We start from the raw sequence: 19,605 nt of genomic DNA on the forward strand, positions 1-19,605 counted from the left end.
TCTTTTCATTCTTAATCTCATCCCCTAAAACCTATTAATTCAGGGGGGGGGGAGGAAATCCCTCTTTTCCCCCCATATTTATTCTTTATTTTGCTTCTTGATTTATTTCGTGTCTATTTTACATATCCCCACACATAGACCTTTCATTCGCCTTTAAAAAAAAATTATTTGCCCACATTTACACACTTCCTTCATCTTTCTAGTGCTTTTTCCACATTTATACTTCCTTTTGCTTCCCAAAGTCTGCCTTTTCTTCCCTTAAAGAAGTAGTCTGCTTATATTTTCTCCCCTCTTTTCACAGTTTTTAATGTTTTCTCCTCTTTAAAAATTCCTCTTCCTTAGCTTTCACATTCTCCTTTTCTTGTTTGTACTTTTTCTTGTCTGTTTTTGCATCTTTCTTGTATTTCCTTGCTCACATCCTTTAAAAAAAAAAGAATCTATTTTGTCTTCTATGTTGTTTGGCTTCTCTTATCCCTTCTTTCCTGCTTGATCACTTTTTTAAATTTTTCCTGTATTTAAATTTAATTTCTTTCAGTCCTCCTTTCCCTTCTCCATGCTCTTTTTCCTCCTTTCCTCTTTTGTTCTTCTCCCTTAGTTGTCTGATTTTTTTAGTCTTAACTGTTTGCTTCTTTTCCAGATTCCTTTTTCCTTCCTCAGTCTTCAGTTCGCACTACCTGATTCTCTTGTTCCTTCCCCCTTAACGCTTCTTAATTCTCAGTTCTTTTCTCTACCACCTGATTAATTCTCTCCTCCTAAGGTTTTTATTTTCTCCCTTCTCAAAGTTCTTGCAGCCTCATATTCCTTGGCCTTGATAACTTCTGCTGCTTGACTTCCCACTTCCTACACACCCATTTTTAAAAACTCTCTTCCGTCAGCCTTGTTTTGTTTTACTCATCCCTCGTTATCACATTTTGGTTATTGTTCCTTTGCATCCATTCTTTCCTCACTTTCTTTTCTTTTTTCATCTCACTTATTAATATCTGGACACATTCATTTCCCACTTATTTAATGTTCCTTGTTTTATTTAGCCACTTTCCCTTCCAGAGGAAGTTGCTCATATCCATCCAATTTTAATATAAAAGGTGGATGGATGTATACACAGAACAGAGAGGAGTACAGTTATAGAAGGCCTTGAAGGATCTTCTTACGCATTTTGAAGAGATAAATGAAAAGGATGTGGGAATGGAAGGGGTGGGCTTGTCAACACTCCTAACATTTTCTAGGTGGGTGAATTCATATCCTTTTTCTGGGGGGGAGGGGGACTGACTTAAATTTCGAGACTGGCACTGCAGTGGCAGAAGAAGGATGGCATTCTAGTACCAACTACACCAGCCATCTGGGGCGGGGGGGGGATATATTGCATGCTCACGCGTACGCACAGAAGCCTCCATTTTTCTTGACTTGATGAAGACGTAAAGGCCTGTTGAGCTCCATGGTTTTGAAGGTGGGCACCCTGCTTACGAAAGTATAGCAAACTTCATTTTCGTGGCCAAATGACAGTTTGAACCGGTTGTTGTCCAACCAGAGGGCATCCTCTTGAATGTCTCTTTGTAGTGCCACAGCCAGCGCAAAAATGATGGCGGCTTACAATGGCGGTACATCTGCAGCAGCAGCAGGTCACCACCACCACCACCACCACCACCTTCCTCACCTCCCCCCTCCTCATCTCCATCACCACCATCACCCTCAGCACCACTTGCACCCAGGCTCTGCAGCCGCAGTACATCCTGTACAGCAGCATGCTTCTTCGGCGGCAGCAGCTGCGGCGGCGGCAGCGGCGGCGGCCATGTTAAACCCAGGGCAGCAGCAGCCATATTTTCCATCGCCGGCACCAGGCCAAGCTCCTGGACCAGCAGCAGCAGCCCCAGCTCAGGTACAAGCTGCAGCAGCTGCTGCAGTTAAAGCGCACCATCATCAGCACTCACATCACCCACAACAGCAACTGGATATTGAACCAGACAGGCCTATTGGATATGGAGCCTTTGGTGTTGTCTGGTGAGTATTTTTCTGGTGGTTTTCAAGCCGCCATGCGTTCTTCCTTCCGTTTGGGCTGGAGTGCAACCAGGCCACCTTTCAACAGGTTCCTGCGCAGACCTGTAACAAGTAGTGTGCAAAGTGTTTTGCAAAGAGGGCTGTGTTAGGGATGCGGTGTTATCTGGGGGGCTTCAACTAGTGCGTGATTTTAGCGGCACGTAATTAACATGAATGACGTATTGCCATTAATGTGGTTGGTATCAAAATGCTGGCACTTCTTTTGCAGTAGGCTTACATTCAGGTTGTCACTTGTGTACCTGGAAAACATGGGCCAGTCCCTGAAGAAATTTTAAAGTTGATTTAGAAATTCTCAGTTGGCAGCCTTAATGAATTTGGATTTCTTATTTGGCTCTTTGTTTTTAATTCTTTTGGGTTTTTGCATACACTTATCCAAACTTGTTTGTTCAATTTGGTGTCTGGAAACTTCATAAAAAATGAAAGCTGGTTATCCACCTGTGTGATAGGAAGTTGTCTTGGCTTGCTCAAAGTTCCTCAGTAGCTGCAGTCTAACATTGTAATCCTTCGCATTTCAACTCGGAAGTAAGTCTCACTGAATTCAGAGACTTATTCCTAAGTAAGTGTGTATAGGATTGCAGCCTAAACAGGTTGGATTATATCTTATGTCATTATCTTGAGACAAATGCAACATGATTATGGCTTCCCAAAACACTCTGCTGCTACTGCTGTGGTTTTTGTCGTCTCTTTAAGAGGTCAGCAGCCTGGCTCTACATCAAAATGTCAATTCTTTGGCAATAATAGAATTTCACCCATGTGTGTCTTAATTGAAAATGAAAAAAAGTTGAAGTGACTTTTGAATTTAGTGGCTGGCTGGAGCGGGAAGCAATTTCTTTTGAACTCTGGTTTTGGCAGGTGACTAGAGTCTGCATTTCCTCTGCAATAGCACGTAATGTATTTCCTAAAACAGTGATCTCAGTATTTTGCACCTCAAATGGATTGTTCCATCTTGCTTTGGGTTGGCATGCCCCTGTCACAAATGAATGACACAGCCCTACGAGCCTTGTGTAAGGAACCGATGTTTTAACAACTCCCTGGTTGATCTTATTTAAATATGGCTATATTCTTTAAAAACAGAAGTCATCTCTGTTGCTGTCTCTTCCTCCCAAATACTGGTTCTAAACCCAAACCCCATTTGGACTTTTATAACATATGTTTGCAATTTGTCTTTTATAGTACAAACATATTGTAATTTGCTTTCCTGCATTGAGACGTAAAGCCAAACATGCACAAATAGTGTGGCCCATTGAACATAAGAGTCACAAAATGGGTAAGAGCTTTTCAGTGGTCCAGGAAATTGATCCAATAAAAAGCTATCCCCTATTGTATAGTATTCTCTGGTAATACCAGGATAACTATTCTTGATTCAGCAAAAATTCTCTTTTGTCCTTTAAGGATTGCTTTGCTTGCTTCAGCTGTCATGCTGAAGTTTTCACTGTGCTGAGCTAAAACCATTGCATGTATTATATGCTATGATTCACTGGATTAATATGTGCTGTAATCGAGTGCTTTGAAGTAGAGTGGTTTTGACAGCTAAGGCAGAGCTGGGCTTAGATTGGCAATTGAAAGTATCATGCAAATGTGTTGCTTAAACAGGTTTCTGCATAAAAGCGTTATTTAATCTAGGAAGAGCCAAGAACCTAGATGAACACTTTGTTTTGTAATTTGTGAATGCTTCCAAGACAAAGATGATTAATTTTGTCAAATAAAACATGAAGATAGCTGTGTTATTCCATGAGAACCCCTCCCTGCCCTCCCCCAGGCCAATCTACAGTTTCTTTATTAGGACCAACCAAAATGCCAGAGAAGAGTGTGCAAGCTTTCACGTTCTCCAGAACTCTTCATCAGGTTAGATGGTACAAAAAGCAGGGGGTGGGGGGAATCAAAAAAGTACAAAGATTAGGCCAGATGTTGTGGCCATAAGGTCTGCAATTTAGACTGAATCTCAAGATTGAGTTGGTAGATTGGATGAACTAGTCACTGGTAGGTGTTGCAGGCATCAGATTACATTTTGTCAAGTGTATTTTCTATGCTTGTACCACTCCTGCAATTAAGGATAGGATTTAAACTTAAGGCTTACACTTACCCATCCTCTTACTGGTCTATAGTTTACTGGCTATTTAATAAATGCTGTGAATGAGAAGCCACAAAAAGCTTGTATCAGTTGAAAAAGATGATTGCATTATTTTTAATAAGGTAGTTTTGGCTAGATGGAAATGTTAGGATAACTGGCAAGGGATGTGTTCAGAATGACAGCAGCAGCAAATAAAACATTTTCTTGAAGTCACAGATTGAGCAGCATTTCTTACAAGATGGATACAGCCATGTACAGATGACAGCTATTCATTTACAGCGCAGTCCTAAGTTTATTCACGTACTAAATTTTTAATAGGACTTTATATCCCTAGTTACTGTGCTTAGGGGTGCAGCCTTAGTTTAACATGCAACCAACACTTGGTTAAATATTTCAAACACAGAGGGATGTCTTCCGCCCCATTTAAGTTCCAAGTTAACTCAGTGGTGCTTACTTTCTCAGTACAGCCTATACTGGAAAATAGTTTTTTTTTTTTTTTCCTAGGCCTGGTTTGTTACTAAGATGGAAAAACTTCTGTCTTAGGCTTTACTTCATCAAATAGGCTCACATGCTGCAATACAACAGTTCTATGCATAGAAAAGCATATTGGGAAGAAGGGTAAGCTTAGAACCCTTCTCCCTGACATTCACCTTTAACCATGTGAGCCCTTACTTGGAGTCTGAAGGCCAGGCACGCATTCACCACCTCCGTGAGAACCGAGCTTTGTACTCAGGCTTGGTTTGGAGTAAGTTTTGTGCCTCTAACAAAGATGTGTGATGTAACTTTGAAGTCATCTGTAGGGGACTGAAAGCTCATACAATACGTCTGAGTTGCTTTTTTAAATGTAGCAGGTTTTCTTAAACTAAACGTAGATGTTGCAAGTAAATTAGTTTTCATTTTCACTTTATTGAGCAAGTTATAAAGGTTCCCTATTATCTCACTGAGCATCTGTATAGAGGCACGCACTGGCTGTATCCGCTTTATGAAGGCATGTATGTGTTACTGGAAACTTGTACATAAGTGTAATTGGAATACTCTGTAGGTGAAGATTCTGAACTCTGTTGAGATTTATCAGTTAAATTAGATCTGCCTGAGCACTGGAAGTTCAGCTGCAGATGTGATTTGGAGAATTTTGTAAAGTTGCTGTGTGCATGGAAGTATGCAATTTTCACACTTTTGATGCTGGATATTTTTTTCCTAGTGTGGCTTAGCCATGTGAAATGTCTGTATGGGCTAGACTGTAAAACTTGTATTGTAATTTACTTGCATTGTAAATTGCCATTTAGAAATGTAGTAATTGTTCTAGCCCAGATTAAAGGACAGATGCCTGGTTCCCTTGAAGTCCACATGTTTTTATTACACTGAATGCTTATTGTGCTATTAAAGGAGGCTCAGAACCCTCCCTTGCTGATGCAAATTGTATTCTGTTTTCTCCCCCTCTGCTACCTATTGGACATAGAGAAGAAAAAAAATTAAACTGGAGACTTGAAGTCAGCTTTTTTCCACTTTCTCTGATGCCTAGGATGGGAAAAAATGGATGTGGGAAAATATTTATTTTGATGAACAGTGAGGAATTCTAGGATAATGTTGAACCCTGCTATGTAGGCACCCTGGCTACGAAAGTGTTCTGAGTAGCCTTTTAGGTTGTAATGGAATGGCTGGTGTTCGTAGGATCTTTTAATACAGGCTGACCTCTATTTTTCCTGTTTGCTGATGGAGTTCATCTGTCATAAGCTGTTAAAGCATTTTGTCTTGGCGGACTTTCATACAGAGTCTGCTTCTGTTGGTTGATTGTTCATGTGTCCCGGTTTTTCTTTTGCTCTTTCTACTTTGTTTAGCAGGATAAGTTGGCTATCATTGACAAATGCCACCTCCCTTTTGGCTACATGTGATTTTTGAGGCAGTGGTGGTAATTCAGTTGTGTAGGCAGTAAGAGATTCCAGTGGAATCATAGCAATGTAGTCACTTTCATTTTGTACGTTTCAGAATAGACCAGCGACAAATAATCCCGTGCAGTATTAATCTCACAGTCTTTGATTTATACAAGCTTGGTGAAAAGTGAAAAATGCTGTAAGATCTGGTAGAGTTGAACAATGTTGTGACTAAGGTCTTCAACAGTTTGCCTGACTGAGGCTTTCGTTTAATTGGCTGGGACTTCTAAATCTGAGCCTTTTGCTTAAAATGAAGCAGAGAGTTCATGCTTATGTCGCTGGTGATTTTAAAGTGTCATTGGTAATTTTCACTGAATGCTGTTCTTACAATTCCTGATATTTAACCAAGATACCTTGGTGTTGATGACTATTGGTTTGTGGAGAGCTTTTGAAAAAAAACATCATTTCCAAAGTGCTCCTATTTACAGAGAGATCCTTAGGAGTTTGGTAGAGGAGAAATACCTATGGTACTTAACGAAATTCTACCCAGAAACCAACAAAGAGGAGTTGCTTTCCTTATGTTGTTCTCTGGGTTGATGAAGAACTAGTGTTCTTAGGGAATTTGCAGTAGTGGTTGGAGATGAGCTGTTCTCTCTTGAACAGAAAATAGGTTGTAAGCATTGTGCACTAGACAGTAAGTTGTATCGAGAACCAGATATCACTGCCCCCTCCTCCCCATGACAGCCCCTCCAGGCACCTGAAAATACTACCCAGAGGGTCAGGGAACCCTGCTGAATGGGGTGGACTGTGGTGTGGGGGGAGGGGGATCCCCCCAAATTGAGAGGCGGATCCCCCCAAATTGAGAGGCGGATCCCCCCAAATTGAGAGGCGGATCCCCCCAAATTGAGAGGCGGATCCCCCCAAATTGAGAGGCGGATCCCCCCAAATTGAGAGGCGGATCCCCCCAAATCGAGAGAGGCACTGTCCATGAGCAGAACCTTTCCCTCCATGGAAAGCAGAACTTGGATTCAACTCCATATTCCATGGTGGGTAACAGTAACATATTTTTGGTCAGAATATATCATCGATGCTCTGTAGACCATGATGCTGCTTACAGTACTCTGTAGAGCATGATGCTTCTTACAGAATTGTTGCCTGATCAGTCAGACTTTGATTTAATTTTAGGGAATGTTGGACCCTGCTTTACACTAGGTCATGAAGTATAAATGCTTTATACTATTTATCTGTTGAGCCTGGTATTGTCTGCTTTGGCTTGCAGCATCTCTCCAGAGTCTTGAGCAGAGGTTCCCATCAGCTGCTTCCTGGTCCTTTTAACTGGAAATGCCAGGGATTGAGCCTTTGGCATGGAAAGCATGTGCTCTGCTACTGAGTTATAGGTCTGGTTTGCACTTAACACTAACCCATGGTTTATTTAATCCACGGTGAGCCCATGGTTTGTTGCCCTACTCAGGGTTTGTCTGACAGACGATCAAACAAACTGTGGTTTGTTTTCTGAATCCCTGATTTGTTTATTTCCGTCCTTTTCCAGCCCCCTCCCTGTATCCCAGATGCCTTTGCAGCACTGTAGTACTGGCATGCAGAATGGCTGGTGTTGTTGTTTTTACCTTTCTTGCCTGCTGCCTCTGTATCCTGGTGAAATAACCCATGGTTATGGGTTCACAAATTATAACAACTCAAGGTTTAAACAACTGGATTGTTTGTAGTTAACAATGGCTTGATAGTGTAGCTGGTTTTGCACATCATGACAACCCAGAATTCAACAACCCATGGCTTATTTAACCCATATGAGCATTATGTGAGAACCAGGTCAATGTGTCTCCTGTACTTTTGTTTGCAAGAAACATGCATGGGAAAGGACAGATAATCAAATATGAGCCTGCATCAGTTGATATGTAAATAGTCTTTGAAAGGTAGGCAATTGAAAAGAGCCAGTGTGGTATAGTTGTGAGAGTGTTGGACTGGGAACCAGGAGATCCAGGTTCTAGTCCCCACTCAGCCATGGAAGCTCACTGGGTGACTTTGGGCCTGTCACAGACTCTCAGCCCAACCTACCTCACAGGGTTGTTGTGAGGATAAACTGGAGAGGAGGGGGATAATGTAAGCCGCCTTGGGTTCCTTGCAAGAGGAAAAAAGGTGGGATATAAATGCAATAAATAAATAAGTAAGTAAGTAGGTGCCCTAGCTTTACTTGCATTGATTAAACATAAGCCTAGAATTAAGTTCATTTAAGCAGATAATTCCTGTCTTCTGACTGGTAACAGAGAATTCTTATATGGTGCCAGTTTGATGACCATTAATGGGTACTTGCCTACTGAAGGTTTGCATTGTGAGACTGATTTATGGTTAGCTTTAAAATGTCAACAGTAAAAAGGGCAATATAACAACACTGTTTGGCTTTTAAGCTCTATTTTTTTTATTATTCTACTTGTGTATTTCCATATATTTTTGTGTTTCACCTTTTATTGTTGTGTATCTTTTGTTATTTCTATGACCTGTGGGTGGGATGCTAACAGTAAACTACTGTTCTGCTGAAGTTTGCTTATGTCTCTCACGCATCTCAAAAAGGGGGAGGAGGCCCAAATATTGGATATTTTCAATTTGGCTTGGACCACTTGCATAGTGTGCTGAGGAGAATGTGTGGCCATGACCACCATGCAAAGTGTTATGCTAGTTCATATGGTTCCAGATGGTGGTTGGTTATGTTCTTCAGTATAGAAAGCAACTATTAAAATGGAGGAGGAACCTAAGATGAGATATTTCAGTTTAAAACACACTTTTGACTAAATGAGGAAAAGCAAGCAGATATTTGCATGCCCCTCCCCACTTTAAACTGCTATTTTGCTAAGCAAGATTTGACACTTAACAAGAGTACATAGTGCTTCCAGTTCTCTGGCCATTAATATTCAGGCTTTGGCTATTGGGTGGTATAGAAATGTAATAAATAAATTAATAGGCAGCCAAAATGGTGCATTTGACCCTTTACATGTTATGCTACTTCAAAGGCTGGCATTCATTGGGTTCTTGTGGGCAAGTTACACAGCACTACATGCCCTATTTTTTATTTATTGGTGGCATGGACTTGATGTTCAAAACTATAAACCTTGCCTTACTTCTGTGTAGGTGCAAAACATGGGTTCTGCAGCTGCATAGAACATCATTCAGTACTTCTTAGACCTTAAGCCTACATATATTTTGGTAGCAGAGTTTGCTCCCTGAGCCCGCATACACTGATTGAAGAATAGGCTTGTTGATACTCTTGCTTTTGCTCAGTAGTCAGAGCAGAAATGTGCAGTACAGATAAGTTTTGGAAAATGTCTCACTAATCACTTGAGCTGGGAAGTCTGAAATAACTTTGCCATACTTGCTGGGAACTTATGCTTTGCACGTTGCTCGTTGTAGTATTGTTAGTTCTAGGTATGAAATCCCAGAGCTAGCTTATTAAACTATGGAAACTCAACAGATACTTGAATGATTAGAGGGACTATTCATGTAAAGTTTTAATAGCAGCCTTGCCAAGCATATAATTTTGTGTGTGTGCCTAACATTGAGCAATTGTAGATGATGAAATTTTCTACTAGGAATGAGATAGTATGTAGAAATAGAGTTGATCCCAGGACGTTGATGGCAGCAGTAAAGGTGTAGGCAAACAAAAGTGTGTGTGAGAGAGCTTAATTAAAAGTGTTTCTTGGAGTTTTTAGTGGGGAAAATACTGCTGTCTACTCAGAACTGAGCAATGAATTGATAGCTCAACTTGGGACGCCTAGGAAATCCACATGGCATTGAAAAGGGCAACTACTTAAAAGTGTCTGTGCTGTAAAGATCATGTTATTTTTTACTGAAATGGATTGTGTTTATTACAAAAACAGAAACAAATATAAAAGCACAGAAATTAAATTTAAAAACGCTGGTAACACTTCTTCATTTGCTAGCAGGATCCCCCAGCCCCAAAAAACTAACTAGGAGTTAGTGATACTCCCCGTAGATTGTAAGTTCTATAACTTGGTTGGGATGGGATGTAGAACAGGATGTCAGACTAGTTCTTTTTGGGGTTCAGCTTATGCCCCTTTTCTGTCTTCAGATGACCAAAAAATATTGTGTTTCAGTTCAAACTGATCTGGTTATCTTTCCTTTCTGCACTGGAGCAGAGCTTCTGAGAGCAGTCATGTGCCATTTTGTATTGGGTGTTGGAAAATATTTTCTATTTTAAATAGCTAATGGGTAACATATTTATGTTTATTTCCTGATATATGGAGATGACAAAACAATGGCTAAAGTTAAAGCAAAATTACTGGTTTGCTTGTTTGCGACAAGTTTGACCTGTTTCAGTGAAGTAGTTTGAAATAAATGACAAACTCCTAATTAAGTTTATAGACCTCACATTGCTGTGGAGAAAATTATTTGATAGGGTCATGTGTGTTGTATCTTCGTGGAAAAATTAAATTCTGTGCCAGCGGAATTCACAGCATTTTGACCTCCATTAATCAAGCAAATTGCTTATTTTATACAATTCTCCTGCAAGCCATGGGGAGAGGCAAGAAACTATAAACCTCAGGAACATATAAACCATATTGAAGGCCTCCATAGCCCCTCTTCTAGCTGGTGAGACTTTGCTGGCCTGTGTTTGAAGATATAAGAGCTAGAAGCTCTCTTAAAAAAGAAAAAGAAAAAAGATATTGGGATGAAGAATTCTGTACTTGCATAATACCAACTGCAGAATATGCACAGTGCAGTTTGAAATGTGGCACACACAGCTCTGTCTTCCAGCAGAGGGGAATGCCCAAGAGAGGGAATGTAAGGGGGGCTGCCATGGTGGAGTGACTGTTGAGTATAAAATGTGGGGATAAGAGAGACCCATTTACACTGCCTTGAGTACCTTGGAGGAAAGGTGGGCTATAAATGTATTAAGTAACTATAAGAAATTATAGATAACCACCAGATGCAGATATTTTAGTTTTCCTTCCTTGAGTTACATCATCTTGCTTTCTTAACCTCCGAAGGTAAGCGCTGGGTGAAAACAAATCATATGAAGTCAGGAACCATACAAATACTATATTATACATAAACCATTAAAAATATACAATGAATTTCAAAAACTGCAGAGGGATATTCCTAGTGATCCAAGCTTAAATGAACAGCATTCACTTGTATGGATCTCTTTCTCTGGACATCACACATCTTTGATTCTGTAATCCTGTTAAAGAGCAAGATTGTATTTGTATATACAGCCTTGAAGAAAAGATATTTAGAACTTTCTGTGGATTCTCTGGAGAGAACTAGGTGCAAGTTGGCAATTCTGGTGAATCATGGGTGGGGGGGAGGCTTTTAAGATCTGTCTTCCTCCCCAGCCTGGTATCCTTGAGATGGTTAGGGCTACAGTTCCCATCATACTTGACCATTGGCCATGCTGGCTGGGCTCGATTGGAGTTGTCATCCAAGCATCTGGAGGGCACCAAGTTGGGAAAGACCGCCATATATCATCATGAGATATTAGACTGGTTTCACAGAAGATTCTATATAGGGCATACTGGACCAGATGAGATTCTGACGGAGGATAATAACCCTGGCATTTCAAGGTTCCCAATACTTTTCTAACTCTTACATCAGCCTTCCCCAATCTGGTGCCCTCCAGATGTGTTGGGACTACAACTCCCAGCACCCCTGCCACATCTGGAGGGCAACAGGTTGGCAAAGGCTGGTGTATGTTATGAGACAACATTTTTGGTAATTTTTTTTGCGGTGTTACATAGGTACTTGATTCAATTTGCTTATTCCCCTTCACACCATGAAACTTTGGAGTATTTTCTGTAGCTTGGGATTTAAAGGAAGTATAAATCTTATTGCTGAGTTTCCTGGTGGCAGTAAAAACTAATTTTGAAATTTCATGCTGCTTCAAATATTGGACCTCTGATTTATGTGTTCTAGCAGTTTGAGATAAAATAGTGTTACATGTGGTAATCTTGCTCAACCTGACCAAAAATTGGAATAGTTTTTGAGATCTTCTTTTATGATTCTGGCTGCAATCCTTTGCATCCTTGCATGTGAGTACGGCTCATAAAAATCAGTGAGGTTTACGTCTGAGTGAGATGTACATTGGACTGCAACTGTTAGTATATCTCCCCCTCCTCCATTGACTCATCTATTGTCAAGTTTAAAATAATGGGTAACACTTGATTATTTGTTTATTTTAGTAGCTTATTCAGATATTTTGTTATCTATAATGATACAATGTCATTATAATAAATGATAGAAATGAAGGAGGAAAAATTAAAAACTAAAATTAGAACAAACCAAAAGTTTTGAAAAACAGCTGTATCATCCCTTTGGGTGCTATGAAACTATTCGGAAGAAAATAAGCTTCTAATAATGAAATTTTGGCCCTCTTGCAGCCTTGGGTCTCTGTGAAATTATTGAAAATCTAGCTTTATGTTTTCAATCAGATAAGCAGGAAGATAAGGAATGGGACAGAAGATAAAAGGGGAACAAGAGTGGGGAAGGAGGAGATGCGCGGGTGTACATTTTTACGAGTTAGTTGGGCAAGGAATCAGAGTGTCAGGTCACAGCAGTTGCTGTTTTGAATAAATATTTTGTAATTTGCTATAGTTATAATTACACCTTTTTGCATAAAAAAGCAATGCCAATATTTTCTAAAAAAGTAATATTTTATCTGACAGCCCTACCAAGAACTTTTAGACCTCTTCAAGATGGTACAGATTGAAGACCAATCTTGCAGTGATGCCTCCACAAATTCATGTGTTTAGTATAGATGCTACTAAACTTCAGCTCGGCACAGGTAACCGTTATTGAAATGCATGCAGACAAGCCCATGGCGTACTCCTTCAAAACCAAATGGCTATGTTGAGTATGTGTATGTAGATCATCCCTGTGATTGTATGATAATTTAGTGAGCTTTTGTTGTCTGGCACATTTAGTGCCAATGAACAGTGATTTTCAGCCTAACTGAGTATGTCAGTGTGATATCTCTGTTGCTTGGAGGGAAACCATGAGCGTGCCTGAGGCAAATAATGCAGAGTCTCAATGAGCACGTGACAAAGCAGTGCATATATTGAACCTAATTCTGAGGGGTATGCTTTTCAAGCATTATTCATGTCACATTCTTAAGAGGCTGTTCTGGTGTTCCAAAAGGAATGCCCCATTTAAATTCCTTGGGGGTTGTGACTTTCATCAGTATCGTGTACAAGGATAAATCAGAAGTCCGTCTACCATAAATGTGACCTAATTTAAATGTGCTAGCCCATGTGCAAGTTTTTACTTAATGAAAATCGAAAGCCTGTTTCTAGTACAAAAATTCAGTGTGTTTTTTTTCCTCCAAGCTTTGCAGAATAAATCAGGTATTTAATGTCTTCCAGCATTTTAATGAAACAGTTTCCCCAGCAAATTGAGAAGGCTTTCACTGTATCTCTTAATCCTAGAAAGAATCATTGCAGGGTTGGGGGCACTGCATCTTCTTAGGTGCTGTTATCAATTGTTTGGAAGCCAGTTTTTAGGCACCAGCTCTGCAGAGCATAATTTCTAGTGGCTCTGACAACCAGATGCCTAGTACTTTGATTGCACTGATTTACGATGGAGATCCAGAATTTTAAGTCTGACACAATTCCAGATCATATAAAACAATTTTATTTATGCTAACATATTTTTATATAGGGCAGAATCCAATGGGGTGCTTACACCCCCACTGATTCTCTCCTGCCCGGCCAATTGTGCTGCACAATGGTGATTTAGTGCTTCCAGGAGCAACCTGAAATGAGTGGAAATGCTTATTTCTGGAAGGAGGCAGGTCAGTGGGCGGAGCTCACATAAGGGAGCTTGGTCAACTTGCTTCCTTCCAGAAACGAGCATTTCCACTCGTTTCGGGTTGCTCCTCAAAGTGCTAAATCTCCCTTGTGTAAGCAGTGGGTCCCACTTGCGCAGTAGAATTGGCAGGACCTACTCCTTGCAGAAAGGACTTGGTGAGGCGGAAAGGAATCGTCGGGGATATAAACACCCCCGGGATTCTGCCTATAGATACGTAGTTTCCTTTGTTAATTTTTTTGCTTTATGATGGTCTAACTTCTAGTTGTAGAACTTTAAGAATTAAGAAACATGAACCACATAAAAGATCTCATCTCTTGGTTCAGCTCTTCCCCGTCCCTGGCCTGATTTTTTTTTCAGGGGTTGTAGAGAAGTCTGCTCAGATGAGTCAGTGTTTGGAAAATTTTGTACAGGTCAGTCCCATGACTAACCTGATTGTTTTGTTCTAGTACAACATTTGCAGGTCTTGATTTTGTTTGTGTCTCTGTAATTGCATGTTGGCAGTACACACAGAAGTGAGACAGAATCCAATATTTGTTTCAGCTCTTCTCTGCAAATGTTATAGCTGAACAGCTTGTAACTATATTGGGAACCAAAATTAGCTTTTCAGGGGGTATTTATATTTCAGATGTGTGTTTTGTCCCCTTTTGAGTTCATACTTGTGCATTCTTTTTCCCTTTCAACCCCCCCCCCCCCCGAATGCATTTTCTGATGAAACTGTTTAAATTGGCCTCCATCCTCCATATTTGGGTAAATATAGATTCAGGTAAGGTTTTAGAGCCCTTGTCAGTAACTGGTTTTAGGAGTCTTTTGGGGAGGAAATGGAGAATAGTGGGTTAGTACTTCATGATACAGTGAATAATCCAAATAATCCAAAAATACATTGATAACGAGTCACATTGTGAATACCACTACTTCTTGCACACACCTCTTTGGATGGGCAGTTGACTTGGGCTGATCCCTACTCAGCGCTTCATGATAAAATTCCCTAGCTATTTTCAAGCAGAGTGTTGTGGGCAATTCCACCAGTGTTGGGTTTTATTTTAGGATTTGGGATTCGTCTGAACTGGCCTTACTACTGCATCACAAACACATCAAGCAGCACAGCTGAAATGTTCTAGTTCTCAGGGTTGAGGTATGATGAAGTCCTTTGCATAGAAGAATTTTGAACCGTAACAGTTTCTCTAACAGCCACTCTACCGAGCCGTATTGTACTCCAGAAACATGGTCCTGAACATAAAAAGGACAGTGGTTATTGTTAGAGGCTTCAATGGGAGTTTCAATATTGGGGTTATTAGGGTGTGTCCAGGGGTAGGAATGTGGTTAGATAGTACATCTGAAGTAGTTACACCGTATCTGTTCTTTTTTTGAAACAAAATCATGCTGCCTGGGGATTGCTAGGGGTTGTAGGACTTCTTTTTCTGTCTAAACATACATAGGATTGCACCCTTATTGTTCTCCCATCTTTGTTCAGAACAGGTAAGGTAGTATTTGAAAGTAACCTACCCTGATGTGATGGGGGTGGCGGACCCAAGGCATGTCTCTACTAAATTTTCCTTGGTGATGAAGATTATTCACTTATGTTATTAAAAAATTCTTGCTTAAATGGCTCAATCTTGATCCATGCTATTTTAAATGAATGCTTTGGGCAAAGTAATTTAGCCCAATAAGCCACTCTTTTTTAGGATGTTTTAGTACAAAATGACCTTATAAAATGAAATGGTCAAATAAACTAAACTGTAGCTTTAGAATTAGATATGTATAAGTAACAGTGAAGATTGTGTAAGGGATTTAGTTTTGCAACACTCTAGTAGATTTTCTTTTCCCTGCCTAGCCTATCTCTCGGGCTGAAAATGTCAGGAAGAGTTTGCTCTGCAGATTAGCCTAAATACACATAAGGCAAGAAAATCAGTTGGAAGAACACTGGATTCTAATTTAAATCTCCACAGTACATGGAAGAGCAAATATAGTAAATATCAGGCTGTGACATGAGTAAGTCACTTTAAGCTGGTGGGGTTGGGGGGTACGTATCATCTAGTTCTTGTACTCGGTAATTTCATTGTTAAGCTCATTTTCCATAAATAATCCATTGTTCTAAGCATACTCATCACTTGAATATTTATTACTGAAGACAATATATCATCCAATGATATGAATGCCACATTATTTGAAAAGTAGAACCCTTGCATTATTTAAAAGTGCTTATTAGGCTACAGATTCACTTTGCAAATTATGACTTCGTCAGGCCTTGTGTCATTAACATTTCTGCTGAAATTTATTGGAAAAGTGTTTAGTTGGTTGTGGAGAACGTCAATAATTGCAGCTCTCCACAATATTTTAGACTATAAGCCACATATTGTGGCCTTCCAGGTGCTTTGAAAAGCCCACTGTTTTGTAGGCCCTGGCAGCAAAAACTGGCAGTTTCATGTTCTGAACTTTTTGTAAAGCTCCTCGGTTTCCCAGAAAGGCAGTATAGAAACACAATAAATAATGAGCCCCTGCTAGACCACCACACGTGGACTGAATTTGTTCTACAGGCCTCAGTAACCCTCTGAGTGCTGCAGACACTGTTGTAGCAACGGAAATGGCAGGGATAGGTAAGCTGGTGGTGGGGAAAGCTCTTAGAACCACTTTGTAAATTAGTCCATGACACTTCTTGTAACAAAGTAGTTTAGGGTCATCTGGATGCAAGTGTGGTATCAGTTACTGTGTTCTGAGGGGGAGTGGCTTGCCCTGTCTTAACCATTAGTCATCATGGCCAAACTGGGTTCTTTCTGTTGGCCTAGAGAATAGTCATGGCAGTATACATTGGGGTCTACAATCTATACAACTTACCTTCACCTCAGTATAGAGTAGTGCTCAAAACATAATAGGGAATGCACGTTACGTAGACCTTGCAGTGCTTATTTTTGCAGACTTGTTTTGCAGGCAGATGCTTATTTTTCTATACTAGGGTACTCTGTCATATGTTTCCATAGTATTCTGATTGCTTAGCTCTTTGAAGTCTCCTCTTCTAAAAATGTTGTAGTTCACTGCTTTGGATTGACCATAAGTCCTTTGTGTTTGCTGAAGTGGCAATTAGATTCAGTTTTTTGAAATAGGGTCCCCTGAGCTGCCGTACTTGTACTATAAACACAAGCTATTAATGTCAAGCAGGGTGAATGCACACAAAAAGCAGACATCTATGGCTGACATTCAGAGAAATATGTAACTTCAGTTTAGCAAGCAGCAAGAGTGAATTGAAAGAATAAGTTGTAAAAGTCTGAGTAATGGAGATGACCCTCCATTGCTTTCTAATGGGGCATTGGGCTTATAATAGCAGAAATTTGTGAACTATGCTCTTAAAAAGGGAGAAATAACTAACACTGATAAGAATGAAATCAAACTTAGTCAAGGGTGGCTCCAGAGAAATACATGTATCCATTTGCTAACTGCCTTGTCAGGTGCATATATAATTTATTGCACTTGTGGCAGTGAAATCTGTAACACCTGACTGGCTGAGCTGGTGTGATGTGCATGGAATGCTCAAGACCAAAGAGTTTCTACTCTAGCTTCTGAGAGAGAAGGGAAAGTTGTCAGTTCACTTGGGATTAAAATCTCTCATAAAGGAATGCTGAAGACTGGGAGAAGTTTCAGAAGGAAGGGAAGCTGGCAGATTAGAGTTAAGGGGGCTGAAGGAAAAATATATAGTAGTTGATGGGATGTATTTGAATGTGTCTGAGGGTGGGGAAAGAGAGAGGGCTCAGTGGAGAATGAAGTTTGAGGAAAAGGTCCAAGGGGACAGAAGTGCATCAAGAGAAAAACACAGTGTTTAAAAATCTGGAAGAGGCTTGCAAGGGAGGCTGGTCATGAGACATGTTGGCTAAAGGAAGTGGGACAAAGTAGGCTGTACCGTTAAAAACAGAAAACTAAGGAAATAATGGGTGTTGGAAACATGAAGTTGAAGAAAGGTGGAGCCAATGAGAAAGGAGGATGAGCTAGAAATAGGGCCTTTGCGCTATTGTCAGGAAGCAAGCAGGCAAACAAAGAGATATCTGGAGGACTGGGCCAAGGAGCTCTGCAGGGGGCAGCGTAGGGTTTCTAGAGCTGGGTTCAGACAACACGATAACCCACACTCAAGGTTATGAAACATGGATTATCTTGTTGTCTGAACACAGCCGCGATAACAAACCATGGTCAACAACCCACAGTTCACATCCCAACAACAAACCATGGATTCTCTTCATGAGTTGTTTGTGGTTAACAAACCATGGTTTGTTGGCATAGCTGGGTTCAGGCAACACAATAACCCATGGTTCAGTGACAACCCACATTCAACCCATACTCAATCCCTGAGTGTGGGTTATTGTGTTGTCTGAACCCAGTCTAGATCTAGATCCTGATGGGCAATTCTGTCAGTTGTAGCTTCTGCTGATACTGCAGCATTGTTACCTGGCACCCCTAAGGGAACAGCAGGGACCAAAAAGCTGTGGGTGGTACTGAATTTTCCATATTGATTTGAATTAGCCTGCCAATGCTTTGGCTGCAGGCTTCTACTAGTTTGGGATTCTTCCCCTCAGGCTTGTTGTACTGATGCCCCTTAATTAACCACGAGTGAATTAATGCCTTGCCTAATATTTTGCCACTGGTTTTTGAGAGTTATTTGTAAACACACCAGAGTCTTTAAGTTGCCACAAAACAAACAGATTTATTGTAACATAAAGTTTCATGGACTAGAGTCCAAACTTGATCTTTTGACATGACAGAACAATGTTACCTTTGTCATCTGAGAATCTAAATAAAGTTCTCACTATTGGAGAAGACTGGATCATGCTTTGTTCTACTTCTAAAGTATAGTGAATTTGTGTGATTTACTTATCTAATCATTTTATGTTTTGATCACAGGAGTTAGTTTTACATCTGTGTACACACTTTTCCCACAAAGTACTGCATTAAAATAATCATTAGGTAATCTCAAATAGGATGGAGGAGAAAAACAGGACTGATTTCTGATGTAATGTAGGTCTACACGTGCCCTGTTTACATTGTTGTTCCATCCTTCCTCCATTGTAGCTCAGGGGAGTCTCTTTATTATTTTATTCTTGCAACAACCCTGTGAAGTGGGTTAGGTTGAAAGTTCATGATTGGCCCAAGATCATTCAGTGAGCTTCAAGTCTGAATGGAATATGAACCCAGGTCTCCCTGCTCCTACTCCAACACTCCAACAGTTAGTTTAACCGGTACACAACGTGGGCTGCTGACATCATAAAGCCCTCCTCCACCTCCATTTCAGACTTGAGGGTCAATGCTTCGCTTTAAACATAGACATTATATGATAAAGCTGGCCTGGCCATGTCACACATGAACTATATAATAAGTTCCTCAGTTACATTTTTACTAACAGTACTGCCTAGCATATATCCCACAAGTTGACTAGCCTGCCCACACATTATCTCCATTGGTGATTTGTAACCTAAAAGAGAGATAGACAACTAATTTTTGCAAAGCTTCCCTTTCTAGTGGCCTTGAGGTGGTTTGTAGCCACATGGGTGCTGTGTGAATGGCTTTTGAGGAATCTGCAAATGATTGGAAAGGCTTATTCTCTGTGCTGATGTCTCTATGAATATTCCGCCCTGACGTCCACCTACAACTCCTTCTGTCCCCTTCTCTGGGAAGAAAGAGCCAGGAACATGGACTGTTATCATCAACTGCCAGACTCCAGAAGTGACTGCCTACACACCTCCATGTACGGCTAATATCTTGTTGCGATGGATTTTAATTGTTGATAACCTGCTTTGGGAG

At 40.4% G+C, this 19,605-nt stretch overlaps 1 protein-coding gene across 4 annotated transcripts in view; it reads left to right on the forward strand.

Moving 5' to 3' along the window:
• Positions 1-916: 916 nt before the first annotated feature.
• Positions 917-19,605, forward strand: part of NLK (nemo like kinase) — a 124,895-nt gene continuing 106,206 nt past the window's right edge. Inside the window, exons 1-2 of one of the 4 annotated variants that reach the window (XM_084822623.1) lie at positions 1,350-1,444; positions 1,555-1,995. In XM_084822623.1, the coding sequence (XP_084678749.1) occupies positions 1,574-1,995 (422 nt within the window). In that variant the 5' untranslated portion in view covers positions 1,350-1,444; positions 1,555-1,573. The other 3 variants (XM_084822626.1, XM_084822622.1, XM_084822625.1) reach the window with 3 other exon arrangements.

This window comes from Heloderma suspectum, chromosome 16, assembly GCF_057233095.1.
Source record: "Heloderma suspectum isolate Gila_16-S chromosome 16, 16-S_ref, whole genome shotgun sequence".
Classification (NCBI taxonomy): domain Eukaryota; kingdom Metazoa; phylum Chordata; class Lepidosauria; order Squamata; family Helodermatidae; genus Heloderma; species Heloderma suspectum.